This window comes from Myxine glutinosa, chromosome 1, assembly GCF_964187855.1.
Source record: "Myxine glutinosa chromosome 1, kmMyxGlut1.1, whole genome shotgun sequence".
Classification (NCBI taxonomy): Eukaryota; Metazoa; Chordata; class Myxini; order Myxiniformes; family Myxinidae; genus Myxine; species Myxine glutinosa.
In genome coordinates this window covers 240,260,449-240,278,546 of record NC_136261.1, presented here as the reverse complement: position 1 = coordinate 240,278,546, position 18,098 = coordinate 240,260,449, and the positions used below count along the sequence as shown (strand labels likewise).

Here is an 18,098-nt window from a genome sequence, read left to right as displayed (position 1 = left end):
TCTAGTTGCATGTATTTTTGAACCACACATAATGATTGAAGAACATATTGGTCTGAACTCTGGAGATCGTTTGTTGAAAATCCTTGTCAATATGAAGGATACCTAGGTGGATTGACCATGTTTGAGCAATTTGTGCTTGAATGGCTTGATGATTTTTGTGGACTTGTTAGGCTTATATTGTGCAGTTGTATTGCAAACAGATGGTAAGTGTATTGAGGCATATGGAATTTTTCCCTTCTTGGATTTGATCTTTGTGAACCTTGGTAACTTATTACCTGGAAGCAGGATAAAAGCAGTTGAAAATGGAAGGGGTGGGGGGCATTTTTGATGGAGAGATGGGAGGCAATGCAAACTTGGGGCATAGTGGTGGCTGTCAACTCACACTTCACACATTTCCAGAGCTAGTTGGCCTAAAGCACATCCAGCTATGGTCAAGAAACTCTAATATCTGTGTTGCTTGGATGAGGAAAAGTGACCATGCCAAACATCTGTGCTCCTTTGGATGAATCTTCTCAAGAGATCTCCTGTAAAGTTCAGGGTGGTGATCCTGAGTTTGAAGCGCAAGATAGAGACGCTTCCTTTGCCCCTTCGTTGTATGGACAACCTCCACTAAATATTCTTGAAGTGATCATCACAGTTATGAGTGTGATGGCTATTACTGGTGAGTTTAAATTTATGTTGTTCTTTTGAGCAGGAGATGCAATTTAATAATTATTTTTTGATTTCTTTTCCTAAAAAATTGTTTTAAATTCATTAGAAGGTTTTTTTTATCAATAATGATTTTTCATGTTTTGGTCAACCGTAATTGATCTGTAGCATTCACATACGAGAGATCTCACATCAAATGGATGAATTGTGTTATGTCCGTCGGTGATAGAAAATGCAATGACAGAAGAGGTGATCATACGTCTTGGAACTGGGTCTGCCAGGAAGAAGTAAGTTTGATGATTGAATGGGCGTACAATAGCTTGCAACTGGTTAGTGGTGGCGATCAAATAAGCACAACAGTTTAAAACCACATGACAGAATATGGAGGAATTACAATGATGATTTTTTTGGGGAAAGGTTTTTGTGAAAGACTTTGCCTCTTGTTTTAGAAATGGCAGCGATTACCAACTTTTTAGATCTGAAATTCGAGAAATGTTTGTTTGTTTGTTTGTTTGTTTGTATGTTTGACTTTTAGGCATTTCTGCACCGCTAGAGGGAATGAGTTCAAAACTGGTGAGAGTACTTAGTGGTAGGTTTTAAGAGTCTTACGAGTTATACTAAAATATATCAATTCTGGGGGAATTAACCCATCCGTAATTTTGGAAGAATCATCCCATCTGTAAGGAGAGGTTCTTCACTAGAAATAAAACTGCTCACTAGAATGATGAAACTAGAAACGACACGAAAACTCAGGATTCTGAAGGCTCCACCTTGATCCAGGATCAATGTCTATGGCTGGCCTGATGTCGTGATTAGTTTGCTAACATGGTGTCTCGTGTTTGACTAATGCAATTCGGCATGAAATCTAACTGCATTAACCATTTTCATGGAAGAGTTGACGCAAACCATAAACGAGATGGGTTTGCATTGATTTGGGTCTTGGGTGCGTGGTTTCAACATTGTCGATGCATCTCTCAGGTAACGTGGGGCTGCTGTCCTTGATTTTGGCCTCACGTCGTCTCCCGGCAGCACTGTTTGGATTGATGAGCAGCCTCATCTGCAGCGACCTCCTTATTGCTGGTTCTGTGATGTCTCTTATTCCCAAGCAAATACGTCATAATGGCTGGCTACAGACAAAGGTGATCATTTGCATTCATTAACTTTCATCTTTTTCTTCTCTTTTCATGGCCCTTTTCTTTCATTCTGCAATATAATTCCATACTCCTCCAGTAGTAATAATAATATGAGTGCCTTCCAAGGAACTTCGACGCAGCAGTAGGCCATTATAGTCTAGTTGCTAGATTGATGACCTTGTTGTTGTGAGAAGTGTATTGTTTTTTGATGGTTTCTTATTGATATGGATCTATCGAGAAAATTTAGCTTGGTTGCCAGATCAGTAAACTTGGGGAAATCCCGTAATTAGCATAAATCCAAAATGGCCGCTTCGGATGGCGGTGGATTATGACTTTTTAACCAACTAACTTCCAATCGCATATGATATGTGTTTTCCATATATTTTTGACCTCAGGAATCGATATCTGGAGGCAGTTTTGTGATTTGGGATAAAATTCATTTGTATGTCGTCACCAAGAGGGTTACTGGAATGGCGTGAGGCTCTGATCAGTTTGGTGAGCAAACTGCCATTCAAATAGGAAAGGGTGGTCTCAAGGGATCTCCAGAAAATGTTACAGAGTGGATTGATTATTTTCCCATCACTGCCTACATCTCTGACACCATGGAGCACATCTACCCTGATCCCACCGTCCTTGAACACAAGATCAAGCTGAAGCAAGTTACACATGCAGAGGACCACGTCACAAGGAGGAGGGGAAAAAAGGAGAGAGATGGATGCAGATGACCGACGTCGAATCTCGCTTGAACTGTCCAAACTGTCTCATCCATTGGAGAATGGGTCACCACACCTCTACAACATCGTCAATGGTAAATTCTGTTCCCCTGATGCTGAGGTGAATGTCGCTGAATCAGTCGACATAGGCGAAAAAATCGCTGCAGATTTCCGGACATCCCTCCCATCAGAATTCGATGGAACCATTTCTAGCCCCATCAAGACCATGGAACACATTCAGAAAGGTGTGAGAGTTGGAGACAAAATGATCTTCGACCTAGAAACTATCTTCCTCAGGCTGTTGACCGTTGGACAACAGCGGCACATGAAGCTAGCACCCATTTTCCAGTACGAGTTGTGTCTCATACCGCCCTCACTCATCGACGAGTATGGCTTCTTGAGGAAAGGTAACAAAGCACCTCTGGCTCGCAAACTGTGTGTGAAGACAAGACAACCAAGGCTACCCAAGATCACCATCGTTGACATGAGACAGCTTCTTCACCACATTGTTTGGCCATCGAAAGGTAATGCATCTGTCATAGGTAAGTCCATCAAAACCAGGTTGTCCTCTCTACCTGGTAAGAAGATATTAGTCTTTGATAAGTACAGCAGTGTTTCTGCAAAGGACCATGAACGTATGCGACGTGCTGGCCTCGGCTCCATCAACTACAACCTCACCATCAACACACCGCTTCCTAGTCGAGAAGCCATCATGAGGAATAAGCACAACAAGCTGCAACTGTTGAAAGTGCTAAGTACCTACAACTTTGGAGAAGGAGTCACTGTGGAGAGTCCTAGCAATGGTGTGTTTACTCATGACAAAACGGACATAACAATGATCTCGTACCTCCTCATGGCTGCCGAGTCCGACACGCGAGTGATCCGCATTCTCTCAGATGACACCAATGTGTTTGTGCTGCTTGTGTACTGGGTGTACAGAAACAAGATCCAGGCCACAGTGCAAATAGAGCGGTGGGATGGACCCGTTTGGGACATCAACGCCACCTGTGCCCAACTCGGCCCCAAGTGCCTGCAGATCCTGGGAATGCACTACATTACTGGTTCAGATACCACCTCATACCTGTACGGCAAGGGGAAGGTGTCGGCCCTGAAGACCCTGAGAGCTGGCGACCTCCCAGGCCTGTACTCAGCCTTGGGCGAGCTTGATGCCACCCATGCACAGCTCATGGAAGCAGGACAGGCGTTCTTCTGTGCTCTATATGGTCAGCAACAGGGGACCACTATGAGTGAGGCGAGGTACCATATGTACACAAAGAAGGTTGGAAAGCTGCTCAAGATCATGTCGCTACCACCAACAGACCAAAATCTCTTCCTGCACATCTTGCGCACTCATCTGCAGACTATACTTGCCAAATCTACTGACCAGCTCCACCTGAACTTGACATCACGAAGTATGGGTGGGAAATCAAAGATGGCACCCCAGTACCAGCAACCTCTGATCAGCCCCCAGGACCCCAAGATCTCATGGATGTAGTGCGGTACAGCTGTAAGGTGGCGGGGAAGGCGTGCGGCAGTGAACGTTGCAGATGTCACCATGGAAAGATATCATGCACTGTGTACTGCGCTTGTGTTTCTAGTGAAGCTTGCTTGAACCCCTTCACGACAGGAGACGAAGACCAAGATGAAGTGGAAGAGGAAGGAGAAGCAGATGTGGTAAATGACGAGGAAACTGATCATCTTGATCTTGCATTCGGCTCTGATGATGAATGGGAGTGATCGCCGTTAATGAATACACACTTGACCACCCTCGTTCTGAAAATGCAATTATTATTATATTAATAATTTATTGGCCGAAAATGACCTTTAACTTGACCTTTGACCCTGAATCTGACCCCAAATCACACAATTGACCTCAGATATCGAATCCTCACATCGAAATTATACGGAAAAAATGTATCACACGTGATGGAAGGTTGATTGGTTGAAAAGTTATTTTCCACCTCCGTCCGCGGCGGCCATCTTGGATTTATGCCAATTATCGGAGTTCCCCAAGGTTGACATTCCGGCAACCAAGCTAAGTCTTTTCTATAGACCCATTCGAGTATGAAACCATCAAAAAACAATACACTTCTCATGAGAACAAGGTTTAGTACAGAACATATTTGGGTGGCAAACGGACTATTAGGCCCATAAAAGCCTGTGCTGGCGGCTTTATATTACCAACCTCTGGCTTGTTTGTCCGTGCTCTATCCTAAATGATGAGCATCAAGCAAGGCAGCAGCTTGTAAATTTTAAAGTCTTTAGTATGACTCGGCCAAGGTTCGAATCACGACCGCCCAGACACAGAGCGGATGCCCAAACCATTATGCCACCAAGACTGGTCAAACGACGTTATCAGTAATGATAACAACCTGATCAGATGGCCTTATCATTACAGACACGGTTGTCTTGTGTTTAGACAATTTCGACTGTTCTATTGAGGCAGATGTGCTTATACATATAAAAAGTAGCTTTCCTTGGTCTTTCTCGTCTGGACTTTATTATTAGCTAAACTAAAAGTGTCATCAGGGGTGTTTGGGCATGGTGTTGCATCAGTTTGTTGCCCCTTTGGAGGGGAAGTTGAGCCAGCTGTAGTGTCTGATAGCATTTACTTGCAGACGTTACAGATCCCATGATAACCTTTGATCCCAGGAGGCCATTGTTTTTATTTGCCCATACGTAATGTCTTAACCTACAGGTGACGCTGCGTCAAAGACAAAGCCTCTGGAACAAACTCCCTCACTCTCTTCAATCCCACTCCTCCCTCCAGGTCTTCAAAACAGCTGTTCACCACCATCTCTTATCTTCCCCCATCCAAAACCTTGATTTTCTCTACCCCCGTTAATCCACTCCAAACCCACCTCCTTCAAATTCCCTGTTTTCTTTCCTGAAATTCCCTGTAGTGTCCAGCTTATTTATCCCATGTACCCCACCCCAGCCCTCTCCCTCCCACAGATCTCTCGATGTCCCTCTTCTCTAATTTTGTACTTGTGTGCTTCCCTCTCTCTCCCCATCTTGTCTCCCACTCCCTTTATAATATATTCTATGTGTAGCTCATATGAACCTCGATTATGTATACAAAAAAGGCAGACGATTAGCTATGTGCTGCATGAATGATGAAAGTTATGTTTTAGTCATGTAATTGGTAGTTGTTGTTTTCGCCACATGGTTAGACAACTGATTATGGTTAGTTGCCATATTTATAAAACATTTGACTACTTGTTTTTTATCCTCATGGAATATGCACAATTCTTCACTATCGATTTATTCACAAATACTGCAAGCAATTTTTGGAAATGACTTTTGACTTCCCCTGCAGGAGATGTGCTGTGTGGTTGGTTTTATGGCATCCTTGGCGAACGTGTCTGCAATGTTGGGCCTTGTCGCCATAGCGCAAGACCGCTATCATTTCATCATGCACTGTCTGGTGTATCCGCGTCATGCCAAACCATGCCGCATCACTCTTATGGTCTTCGGAATCTGGCTCACAGCGGCACTCGGTAGCTGTCCACCACTTCTAGGCTGGTATGGCTGAAAGAGTGAATGATAATGAAATTGCACTGCGTGCATGACATTACAAGGCAAAATGTAAGTCCAACCTGATGCTTTCCTCCAATCCCTCAGGGGCACGTATGAATACCTACCAGAGGCGTTCACCTGCGTCACGATGTGGTCAGCTAGTCTGTCGTATTCAATTGCCTTTTGGGTCTCCCTGTACTTGGCTCCAGCATTTGCCATGTTTTATACATATGGCCGCTTGCTACGTGTGGCTCACTTACATGCCCAGAAGATCAGGGACATTCGTGCACAGATACTAGCCAACCCAGCACGGTAAGGCTGCCCACTTATACTTTTATCTTCAAAGCCAATACAATCACAAACGATAACAGGCTGACTGTAGATGGCTGTTTGTTTGGCTTTAGTACACGTGTAAAAAGTCACGATGGAAAACATTTGAGTTTGTCTGCATCAGAGGAAAGATAAGGAAAACGAATATTCTCAACAAAATATTGGAAGAGGCATGTCAAATGCAGTGAAAACAAGAAAGAGCTATCGGAGATTGCAAACCCTCGCCAGGATGTATTTTCAGTGGTTTTTAAGGCTTTTGTGGTAAAACAAATATGGCGGCGGAACCACTTGACAGATGACGTCATCAATATTATTTTTTCTCCACCAATTTATGCCGACATGACGCTCAATAAATTTCATCTTGATAGCATGAAGTTTTGAATTTGTCGAATTATGACGTCATAACGGAGGCACCTATGACATCATCATTAACATATTTTTTCACCATGGAGAGTTCTTTAAAATGAGCCATGTCTCAATTTTTTCAATTCAGCGCTTTCGGAGATATAGAGGTGCAAAGTTTTTCGATTCTTCCAAGATGGCGGCCGAACCACGTGACCTATGACGTCATAATTATCATTTTAAAAATTCTAAAGGTTGAGTTTCACCTATGGTGAGAATTTCCTGTCAATCGGACCAACGGTTGCAGAGAAAATCATATTTATTCTGTGCGGACAAACAGATAAACAAATGGCTTAGGATCCTAGGATCCTGGGTTCTGAATCCCGGTCGATCGCTGAATTAACGCCAGGGGGGTTGACTCAGCCTGTCATCCTTCCGAGGTCGGCTAATTGAGTACCAGTTCACTGGTAATTCCCTGTTTGTCGTTAAAGGCGGCAAAAAGGGTTGGCGTCAGGAAGGGCATCCGGCCGTAAAACATTGCTTCAAAAAGGGGACCGAAAAACAACAACAACCACGGTTCCCGAAAAAGGCCAACCCCCGCTTGCGGGGAAAAATGGCCTCTAAAGGTGGTTATTTGTATTTTTTATAGTCGACGGTAACGGGAGAGTTCATAGAACACCTCACCTACCCCACACAGTCTTGAGAAAAAGGAAATGGGAAGGGTTTAAACTCTTGCTTTGCGTTACCAAGGACAATCTACATTTCCTATTTCCTAAATAACATATTATTATTTTCTCCAAGTACTGCTAAACTGTAGATTTTTGGAGGTGGCAAGAAGACTATTTGTGTTCTTCAATGTTCAAATATGTAATTAAAATTAAATAAAATGAAGGATTTAAAAACTGTACGAAAATCAATTGGAAGTTTACTGCAGTATCTTTTCCACCACCTTGTTTAACACGTTAAATTAATTATTCATGCCTGTCGTTCGTGTCCCCTATAACGTCACTAAAAACAGGAAGTTTCCTGTTTTTGAATGATTTCCAATTTTATTTGACTGCCAGACAGGCAGACAGACTAATAAAATTACCTTGCTCCTCCCTGTGCATCTGCTCAACATGCAGAATTCAGAGCCAAAGTGCAGGTGCTTGGTCCGATTCATTTTCCGATCTGTGTTCTATCGTGTTCAAAATATAACATTAAATTGGAATTAAATAGTTCCTCGATCGATCATACACAGACAGACAGACAAAGTGAGCCAATTGCTTAACCCTGCTTCTCACTTTGTGCGTGGGATGAAAAGGCTGAAGTAATGGGTGGATGTGTCAGGTGTCACATAGGTGCACACAGCACAAGTGCATGTGATGCAAAAGTTAGACCCTTTTGCTTGACACATGTGCATGCAAGGATGGCTGGGCCTTGCTGATTGGTGGGGAAGCCAGGGATTTTCCATCTCTCCTCTCTCTCTCTCCTCCTCAATTAATTGATTATTCAAAAAACAAAAAATACCGTTTTTGACAAAGGACGTGCTCACTACTGTGCCGAAATTTCAGTTTTCTAGCTCAAAGGATGGCTGAGATATCGTCCGGACAAACAAACAAGAAAACAAGAAAGAAAACAAGAAAGAAAACAAACAAGTACACATACATTCAAAGTACACCGCCCCATGCCAAATAATTAAATATCCTACAGCGCGGCATTGCCGGGACACCTCCGGCGCCCGGCAATACAGCAGTGCAGTTCATCGAGGCTGCTTTGGGAGGGAGAGGTGTATGCTAATTCATTGATTAATTGTATAATTAAAATCAATAAAAGATTATCACAAATTATTTTCTTAATCAATTGGCTAAGAGCATAACTAAACCACTCGTGCTTCATCCGAAGATGTATCTTTTAGAAATTTAATTAAATAAGTCATTAATAAAAAATTAAATAATTAATTGATTCACCAATAAATAATTAATCGATTAAATGATTAATCAATAAATCAAAAATATCCTTGATAGCCACATCACTTGGTCACTGTCATGTCCAAATATTAGCTTCCCAGCTCAAAAGGTGCCTGAGATATTGGCCAAATGAGAAATAAAATAAATAAATGATTAATAATGAAAATAAACAAATAATAATCATTAAAAAATTAAATTATTAATCAATTCGGTCACAGAACACATAAACCACCACCATTTCATCAGCATCTGTAACTGAAAAAAAAATTTTTTTTTAGTAATGAATCGAATAATTAAATAATTAATCGATTAATTGATTAATTGATGATTCAATAAATCAAAAATATCCTTGATAGCCACATCACTTGGTCACTCATGTCCAAATATTAGCTTCCGAGCTCAAAAGGTGCCTGAGATATTGGCCAAATGAGAAAGAAAATAAATAAATGATTAGTTATGAAAATAAATAAATAATAATCATAAAAAAATTAAATTATTAATCAATTCGGTCAGAGAACACATAAACCACCACCATTTCATCAGAATCTGTAACTAAAAAAAAAAAAAAAAAAAAAGTCATTAATTGAATAATTAAATAATTAATCGATTAATTGATTGATTAATTAATAAATCAAAAATAGCCTTTGCAGCCAAATCATCTGGCCATTGGCATGTCCAAATATCAGCTTCCTAACTCAAAAGGTGCCTGAGTTAATGGTCAGAAGGGAAAGGAAATTTAATTAATTAAATAAGTACTTAATTAATCGCTAATAATTAAATAACTCCTCAATTAATTGATTAATCAAAAAACAAAAAATAACGTTTTTGACAAAGGACTTGCTCACTACTGTGCCGAAATTTCAGCTTCCAAGCTCAAAAGATGGCTGAGATATCGTCCGGACAAGAAAACAAGAAAACAAGAAAGAAAGAAAGCAAGAAAGAAAACAACCAGAGTGAAAACTGAGTACTCCCTTTCAGCGTGCGTCACTGCCGAGCCCCCTTTGGTGCCCAGCAATGACGATTTGCAATGCCTGGAGATGGCATAGGAAAGGTGCGGTGTACAACAAGTACAGATACATTCAAAGTACACTGCCCCCATGCCAAATAATTAAATATCCTACAGCGCGGCATTGCCGGGTCGCCTCGGGCGCCCCGCAATACCACAGTGCACCTCACAGAGGCTGCATTGGGAGGGAGAGGTGTACGCTAATTGATTGATTAATTGTATAATGAAAATCAATAAAAGATTATCACAAAATATTTTCTTAATCAATTGGCTAATAGCATAACTAAACCACAAGTGCTTCATCCGAAGATGTATCTTTTAGAAATTGAATTAAATAAGTCATTAATAAAAAATTAAATAATTAATTGATTAATCAATTAATCAATAAATAATTAATCGATTAAATGATTAATCAATAAATCAAAAATATCCTTGATAGCCACATCACTTGGTCACTCATGTCCAAATATTAGCAGCCGAGCTCAAAAGGTGCCTGAGATATTGGCCAAATGAGAAAGAAAATAAATAAATGATTAATAATGAAAATAAATAAATAATAATCATAAAAAAATTAAATTATTAATCAATTCGGTCAGAGAACACATAAACCACCACCATTTCATCAGAATCTGTAACTTAAAAAAACAAATTTTAGTCATTAATCGAATAATTAAATAATTAATCGATTAATTGATTAATTGATTAATTAATAAATCAAAAATAGACTTTGCAGCCAAATCACCTGGTCATTGACATGTCCAAATATCAGCTTCCTAACTCAAAAGGTGCCTGAGTTAATGGTCAGAAGAGAAGGAAATTTGATTAATTAAATAAGTACTTAATTAATCGCTAATAATTAAATAACTCCTTAATTAATTTATTATTCAAAAAACAAAAAATATCGTTTTTGAAGAAGGACTTGCTCACTATTGTGCCGAAATTTCAGCTTCCTAGCTCAAAGGATGGCTGAGATATCGTCCGGACAAGAAAACAAGAAAGCAAGAAAACAAACAAACAAACAACGAGAGTGAAAACTGAGTACTCCCTTTCAGCGTGCGTCACTGCCGAGCCCCCTTCGGTGCCCAGCAATGACGATTTGCAATGCCTGGAGATGGCATAGGAAAGGTGCGGTGTACAACAAACAGAGTGAAAACTGTGTACTCCCTTTCAGCGTGTGTCACTGCCGAGCCCCCTTCGGTGCCCAGCAATGACGATTTGCAATGCCTGGAGATGGCATAGGAAAGGTGCGGTGTACAAGAAGTACAAATACATTCAAAGTACACCGCCCCTATGCGAAATAATTAAATATCCTACAGCGCGGCATTGCCAGGGCGCCTCGGCGCCCGGCAGTACGGCAGTGCAGCTCATTGAGGCTGCATTGGGAGGGAGAGGTGTGCACTAATTGATTGATTAATTGTATAATTAAAATCAATAAAAGATTATCACAAAATATTTTCTTAATCAATTGGCTAATAGCATAACTAAACCACTAGTGCTTCTTCTGAAGATGTATCTTTTAGAAATTTAACTAAATAAGTCAATAATGAAAAATTAAATAATTAATTGATTAATCAATAATTAATCAATTAATCAATAAATAATTAATCGATTAAATGATTAATCAATAAATCAAAAATATCCTTGATATCCACATCACTTGGTCACTCATGTCCAAATATTAGCTTCCGAGCTCAAAAGGTGCCTGAGATATTGGCCAAATGAGAAAGAAAATAAATAAATAATAATCATTAAAAAATTAAATTATTAAATAATTCGGTCACAGAACACATAAACCACCACCATTTCATAAGAATGTGTAACTGAATTTTTTTTTTCAGTAATTAATCGAATAATTAAATAATTAATCGATTAATTGATTAATTGATGAATCAATAAATCAAAAATATCCTTGATAGCCACATCACTTGGTCACTCATGTCCAAATATTAGCTTCCGAGCTCAAAAGGTGCCTGAGATATTAGCCAAATGAGAAAGAAAATAAATAAATGATTAATAATGAAAATAAATAAATAATAATCATAAAAAAATTAAATTATTAATCAATTCATTCAGAGAACACATAAACCACCACCATTTCATCAGAATCTGTAACTTTAAAAAAAAATTTTTTTTAGTCATTAATGGAATAATTAAATAATTAATCGATTAATTGATTAATTGATTAATTAATAAATCAAAAATAGCCTTTGCAGCCAAATCACCTGGTCATTGGCATGTCCAAAAATCAGCTTCCTAACTCAAAAGGTGCCTGAGTTAATGGTCAGAAGAGAAAGGAAATTTGATTAATTAAATACGTACTTAATTAATCGCTAATAATTAAATAACTCCTCAATTAATTGATTAATCAAAAAACAAAAATACTGTTTTTGACAAAGGACTTGCTCACTATTGTGCCGAAATTTCAGCTTCCTAGCTCAAAGGATGGCTGAGATATCGCCCGGACAAACAAACAAACAAGCAAGAAAGAAAGAAAGAAAACAAGAAAGAAAACAAGTACAGATACATTCAAAGTACACCGCCCCCATGCCAAATAATTAAATATGCTACAGCGCGGCATTGCCGGGGCGCCTCCGGCGCCCTGCAATACCGCAGTGCAGCTCATAGAGGCTGCATTGGGAGGGAAAGGTGTACACTAATTGATTGATTAATTGTCTAATTAAAATCAATAAAAGATTATCACAAAATATTTTCTTAATCAATTCGCTAATCGCATAACAAAACCACTAGTGCTTCATCCGAAGATGTATCTTTTAGAAATTTAATCAAATAAGTCATTGATAAAAAATTACATAATTAATTGATTAATCAATAAGTAATTCATCGATTAATCAATAAATAATGAATCGATTAAATGATTAATCAATAAATCAAAAATATCCTTGATAGCTACATCACGTGGTCACTGTCATGTCCAAATATTAGCTTCCCAGCTCAAAAGGTGCCTGAGATATTGGCCAAATGAGAAAGAAAATATATAAATGATTAATAATGAAAATAAATAAATAATAATCATTAAAAAATTAAATTATCAATCAATTCGGTCAAAGAACACATCAACCACCACCATTTCATCAGAATCTGTAACTGGAATATTTTTTTTTTTTCAGTAATTAATCGAATAATTAAATAATTAATTGATTAATTGATTTATCAATAAATCTAAAATATCCTTGATAGCCACATCACTTGGTCACTCATGTCCAAATATTAGCTACTGAGCTCAAAAGGTGCCTGAGATATTGGCCAAATGAGAAAGAAGATAAATAAATGATTAATAATGAAAATAAATAAATAATAATCATAAAAAAATTAAATTATTAATCAATTCGGTCAGAGAACACATAAACCACCACCATTTCATCAGAATCTGTAACTTAAAAAAAAAAAAAATTTGGGTCATTAATCAAATAATTAAATAATTAATCGATTAATTGATTAATTGATGAATTAATAAATCAAAAATAGCCTTTGCAGCCAAATCACCTGGTCATTGGCATGTCCAAATATCAGCTTCCTAACTCAAAAGGTGCCTGAGTTAATGGTCAGAAGAGAAAGGAAATTTGATTAATTAAATAAGTACTTAATTAATCGCTAATAATTAAATAACTCCTCAATTAATTGATTAATCAAAAAACAAAAAATATCCTTTTGACAAAGGACTTGCTCACTATTGTGCCGAAATTTCAGCTTCCTAACTCAAAGGATGGCTGAGATATCGCCCGGACAAACAAACAAACAAACAAGAAAGAAAGAAAACAAACAAACAGAGTGAAAACTGGGTACTCTCTTTCAGCGTGCGTCACTGCCGAGCCCCCTTCGGTGCCCGGCAATTGACGATTTGCAATGCCTGGAGATAGGCATAGGAAAGGAGCGGTGTCCAACAATCAGAGTGAAAACTGAGTACTCCGTTTCAGCGTGCGTCACTGCCGAGCCCCCTTCGGTGCCTGGCAATGACGTTTTGCAATGCCTGGAGATGGCATAGGAAAGGAGCGGTGTCCAACAATCAGAGTGAAAACTGAGTACTCCCTTTCAGCGTGCGTCACTGCCGAGCCCCCTTCGGTGCCCGGCAATTGACGATTTGCAATGCCTGGAGATGGCATAGGAAAGGAGCGGTGTCCAACAATCAGAGTGAAAACTGAGTACTCCCTTTCAGCGTACGTCACTGCCGAGCCCCCTTTGGTGCCTGGCAATGACGTTTTGCAATGCCTGGAGATGGCATAGGAAAGGAGCGGTGTACAAAAATTTGAATTCGTATAATTTCACTGTTGCGCTTGCCAATGCACTCACCCTTTATGAAGATGGCAGAGTACCGTTACAAAATGAGAGAAACCTACAATAAGATGGTTGGGTGAGCTCGTTTTAATAGGGATTGAAAAGATGGTGGAATGTTTTTATTCTTTATGCCGTTTTAAAGACTGGAAGTTGCTTGAATGAGGGTTCTTCTGTCATCATTTTAAAATAATTTAAGGTAATTGTTGACTCCATGTTGTGCAGGAGACCAGACTGTTCAAACCTCGTCATGGAATTGGAAAATCCTCATCTCCAGGTTGAGACAACGTCAGAAATAAAGAATTCTCCAGCCATCCCACTTCCTGCGAATTTCCCTGCGAAGGGGTCAGTGGGAGGCGTAATGTGCAGCACACGCTGTGTGCAACTGAAGTTTATGTTCATCATGATTCTCCGGATGGTGTGTTCATTGCCTTGTATGGTGGTGTGCATGCTGAAAGAATGGGTGGTGATCCCTCACTGCGTCATAATTATCACGGTTTGGCTGCCCTTCCTCTTGGCCATCGTAAACCCTTTCGCCTACCTGAGTGTCAGTCGGAATCTACAGGAGGTCCTCAAGGAAAAGTGGCACAGGTTGCGGAGATGCCTTCGATGCACAGCATCGACCTCCCACTCAGAGTTCACCTGAGCAGGGATTGCGGATACTTGTATATTTATAATTGGTTTATTTGAAATGGATAAGAAGCAAATTACAGCAATGTTTACCAGGTATATTGACGAGGCTGCAGACAGAAGAATCTCAGCTCTCGCCATCCTAATTGAAGAGTTTGTACAAACAACCCAAGGTTACTTTTTATTATTTACCTGAGACCGCTAATACTTAGCCTTTTCCTAACTTCGACAACGTTTTTTATCAACAATCCTAAATGATGGATAAATTGAAGAAGCTTGGCTTCATAGTGCCATATTGAAAAAGTATCCATGTACATCACTTCTTTGGCTTAAATCGACATGTATATCTATGAATAAAAACAGTTGCTAAAGATAAGTGAATAACCAATGTAAAAATTCATAAAAGTGAAATTGAATAAACTTTTTTTTCGTTTTATTTTTTATTTTTTACAAAATAAACTTTTTCTACAAGCTTTGGTGTTTTGCTTTGGGTTCTTTTTTATTATTTATTACTTTTTTCGTTTTTATGCATGGGCTAAGGCTCGTAATAGAGCTGACACACACACAAACACACACACACACACACACACACACGCACACACTCCGATCCCTCCCCTGAAACCCACCCACATGTGGAGATAGCAGCTAACAGCAATTTGCATGCACACACACACATATATACGTGCACACACTCATGTGTGTATACACACAAACACATGGAGGTGGATACTTTGAGACCTGGGAGGGCTCCATTCCACCTTCAAAATGGAGATAACAACCAACAAGACAAACACTTAACACAGCCACTGAATTCGGGGGAAGTGCCGTCACTACTGTCACTTCCCGGGATACTCTGAATTCATACATCAAATGTGTACTGTGAATTAATATTCCGACAGGATGATGCAGAGGTAACGTACTTACCTTTGACCTGTCTACCCTCGGTTTTGGTGCTTCGCAGGTAGAACGTTGAATCACAAAGTGCTCCGCCCCTCAGATGGAAGGTCAAGCCGAATGTCCCATCTGCTGGTATTTGATATAGACGTTGAAGATCCAAAGGTGTCTTTGTGAAGAGGAGGTAAGTTATCGCTGGCATGCTATCTCCTCTGATGATGGGACAAACGACAAATTTCTGCCCAAAGCAGCAGCAGTGGAACAACAGACCGTGTCAGTCTGTTCGTGAAAGACTTGGGTCAAAAAAGTTTCCAGGCTGACCCCACAATAAGGTAGTAACAATTGAGGCCATTAAAGTAGCAAGAGTAACTTACAAGGACATTGTCATTAAGGATAAGTTGATATTTTATTACAGTACTTGCAAAATCGAAGATTTTTCAAATATATTGGTCGGTTGCGTTTGTTATTCTGTCTGTTTGTTTGCCTGTTTGTCACTCGCCTACAGGTCACAATTCCAAACCCATCATGATGAAGCTTCATCATCATCAGGTCATCTGGAGGTCAGATTTCTAAAATCGCAATTTTTTATCCGATTGACTTGAAAATTGAACAGCATTTGCACATTGAGTCACTAAATATATATAGTCACGAAATATATCTCTACCTCATATGTGGCGACTTCAACTGTCATCATGCCAGCTGGCTGGGTGTGGGTTCCTCTCTCACCAGTCATGGCACCTCAGCAAAGGACGTCTGTGACTCACTGGAACTGACACAATCTGTCAATTTCCCGATCCGGATCTCAGTCAATGGAGCATCTTCACTTCTAGACTTGGTTATGACTAACTGTTACGGATTCGTCACTTCCGTTGTTGGGGTTTTCCTCCACTTGAAATATTTCTGATTCTATGTTCTATTATTGTCTTCCAAAGGTTTATTGTTTATGAACTGTTTTCAAAAGGTAAAAAGAATTAATGTTTTAAATTAAACCGGAACCAGACGATGATGATGAGGAGGAAGAAGAAGAAGGAGAGAGGGGATGGCGTGACGAAAAAAAGTCGGAGAAGATGCGTGTCTTGAAGCTCCGTAGCGAGCGTGATCGAACGAAAGTCGCGAGTGAACTTTGAGTTTCCTTGAAAGGAATTTCCTGCGATAGGTGTTATCGCTGGAGGATTGATAAACCTGCATAGTCAGGTATAGGCGTTGAGGTTCCGAAGAATCCTCGCCAGGTCGCTTCGACTCAAGTAAGAGCCGTCGGCCATTTTGAACCTCGAGCTTCGTTCACCGGAAAAGGTTTTGCTATGCGTCAGCTTTTCTCACCATCCTGTCGTCTGCCGGGGATGTGTGTGCGCAAAAGCGGCATTTGAAGATTACGTGGCGGTTCGCTGATTGAACAGTGAACGTGCACGTCTGGATCGCGCCTTTGGGATTTCCCTTTCCGACGCCAGTTTGTTTTTTGTTTGGACCACGTGAGGGTCCACGCTTTACCTACGCCTCATCTCCTCATCGCCTCTTCACCTCATCACTACTCGCAGGAGGGGATCACCTTTGAGTTATATAGACATTGAGGAGTGTTCTTTTTCATTCACTGGGAGCGCAGTGAGTTATCTTACTTTAGCTGATGGTACCATCTTAAGATGTATCGAGTGCACTTTGGATTGCTATTGGTTGTACCGTTATTCTTGTGTGTGATTTTTAATACAACTTGTGTTCGTTTATAATCATTGGTGTGGTTTCACTATTGATTACTGACACAGAATAACATATTTTTCTGCCGTGGCTCCTCTCGGGGTTCGGAGGTTTACCGAGACCAGGAGGCCGGGGAGGAACATGTAACACTAACTTCCCTGCAACCGTCTGCTGCTCTGCTTCTGCTCCACTCGGTTCTTCTGATCATTTGCTTCTTAAATTGGATATCTCCCTGGCCATTCTCAGAGAGCCTCCTCAGCGTCGACGAGTCTGGAATTTGACTCAGGCCGACTGGCATGGTCTTCAAGAAGCCATCAATCATCTAGACTGGTCTCCCATCTCCACTGCCTCTGACATCAACTCAACCTGGGAATTCTTCCAAAGTAAATTGCTCTCACTCATGCACAGATTTATCCCATCTCGTCTTCAGTTGTCATACCCTTCCTCCCGTCCAAGGTACACGGAATCTTGTGGTGAGGCTGTTGCCCAGAAACAACTTGCGTTCGTCTCCTGGAAAGCAAATCCAACGGAAGGAAATCTCATTTCCTTTCACAAAGCCCGAAACAAGTGTGTGTCCACCCTCAGGAGAGCCAGGAAACAATATCTCTCCGTTCTCAAGACCGAACTCTCTTATCTGTCTCCCTCTTCCAAATCCTGGTGGCGTCTGGTCAAATCTGTTTCTGGTGTTTGTTCCCCCTCCATCCCCTCCCTCACCTCAAACGGCTACACGGCTGACTCCGCATGTGAAAAAGCTGAATGCCTCAACTCTGTGTTTGCCTCTAAATCTTGTGTCCCAAACCCATCCCTCTCTGTACCCACCGTACCCAGTCGTACCCAGCTGCTCCTGGACTCTGTGTCCTTTCCTCCTGACAAGGTGGAAAAGTTTCTGTCAACCCTCGACTCTGATTCTGCAACTGGACCTGACGGCATCAGCCCACGGGTCCTAAAATCCTGT

At 40.3% G+C, this 18,098-nt stretch overlaps 1 protein-coding gene across 1 annotated transcript; it reads left to right on the top strand.

Moving 5' to 3' along the window:
• The first annotated feature begins 314 nt into the window (after window positions 1-314).
• Window positions 315-15,033, top strand: LOC137419378 (melatonin receptor type 1B-A). Its single transcript, XM_068105455.2, has 5 exons — window positions 315-661; window positions 1,627-1,787; window positions 5,814-6,019; window positions 6,119-6,325; window positions 14,156-15,033. Exons 1-5 carry the CDS (start codon window positions 478-480, stop codon window positions 14,574-14,576), a joined length of 1,179 nt encoding a protein of 392 aa, XP_067961556.1. The 5' UTR covers window positions 315-477; the 3' UTR covers window positions 14,577-15,033.
• The last annotated feature ends 3,065 nt before the right edge of the window (window positions 15,034-18,098 follow it).

Excerpts from the sequence above, each read along its gene's own strand:
- LOC137419378 (XM_068105455.2), top strand. The coding sequence starts at position 478 with ATGCCAAACATCTGTGCTCCTTTGGATGAATCTTCTCAAGAGATCTCC. Across the intron at positions 662-1,626 it reads GAGTGTGATGGCTATTACTG|GTAACGTGGGGCTGCTGTCC; the intron begins GTGAGTTTAAAT and ends TGCATCTCTCAG. Across the intron at positions 6,020-6,118 it reads TGTCCACCACTTCTAGGCTG|GGGCACGTATGAATACCTAC; the intron begins GTATGGCTGAAA and ends CCAATCCCTCAG.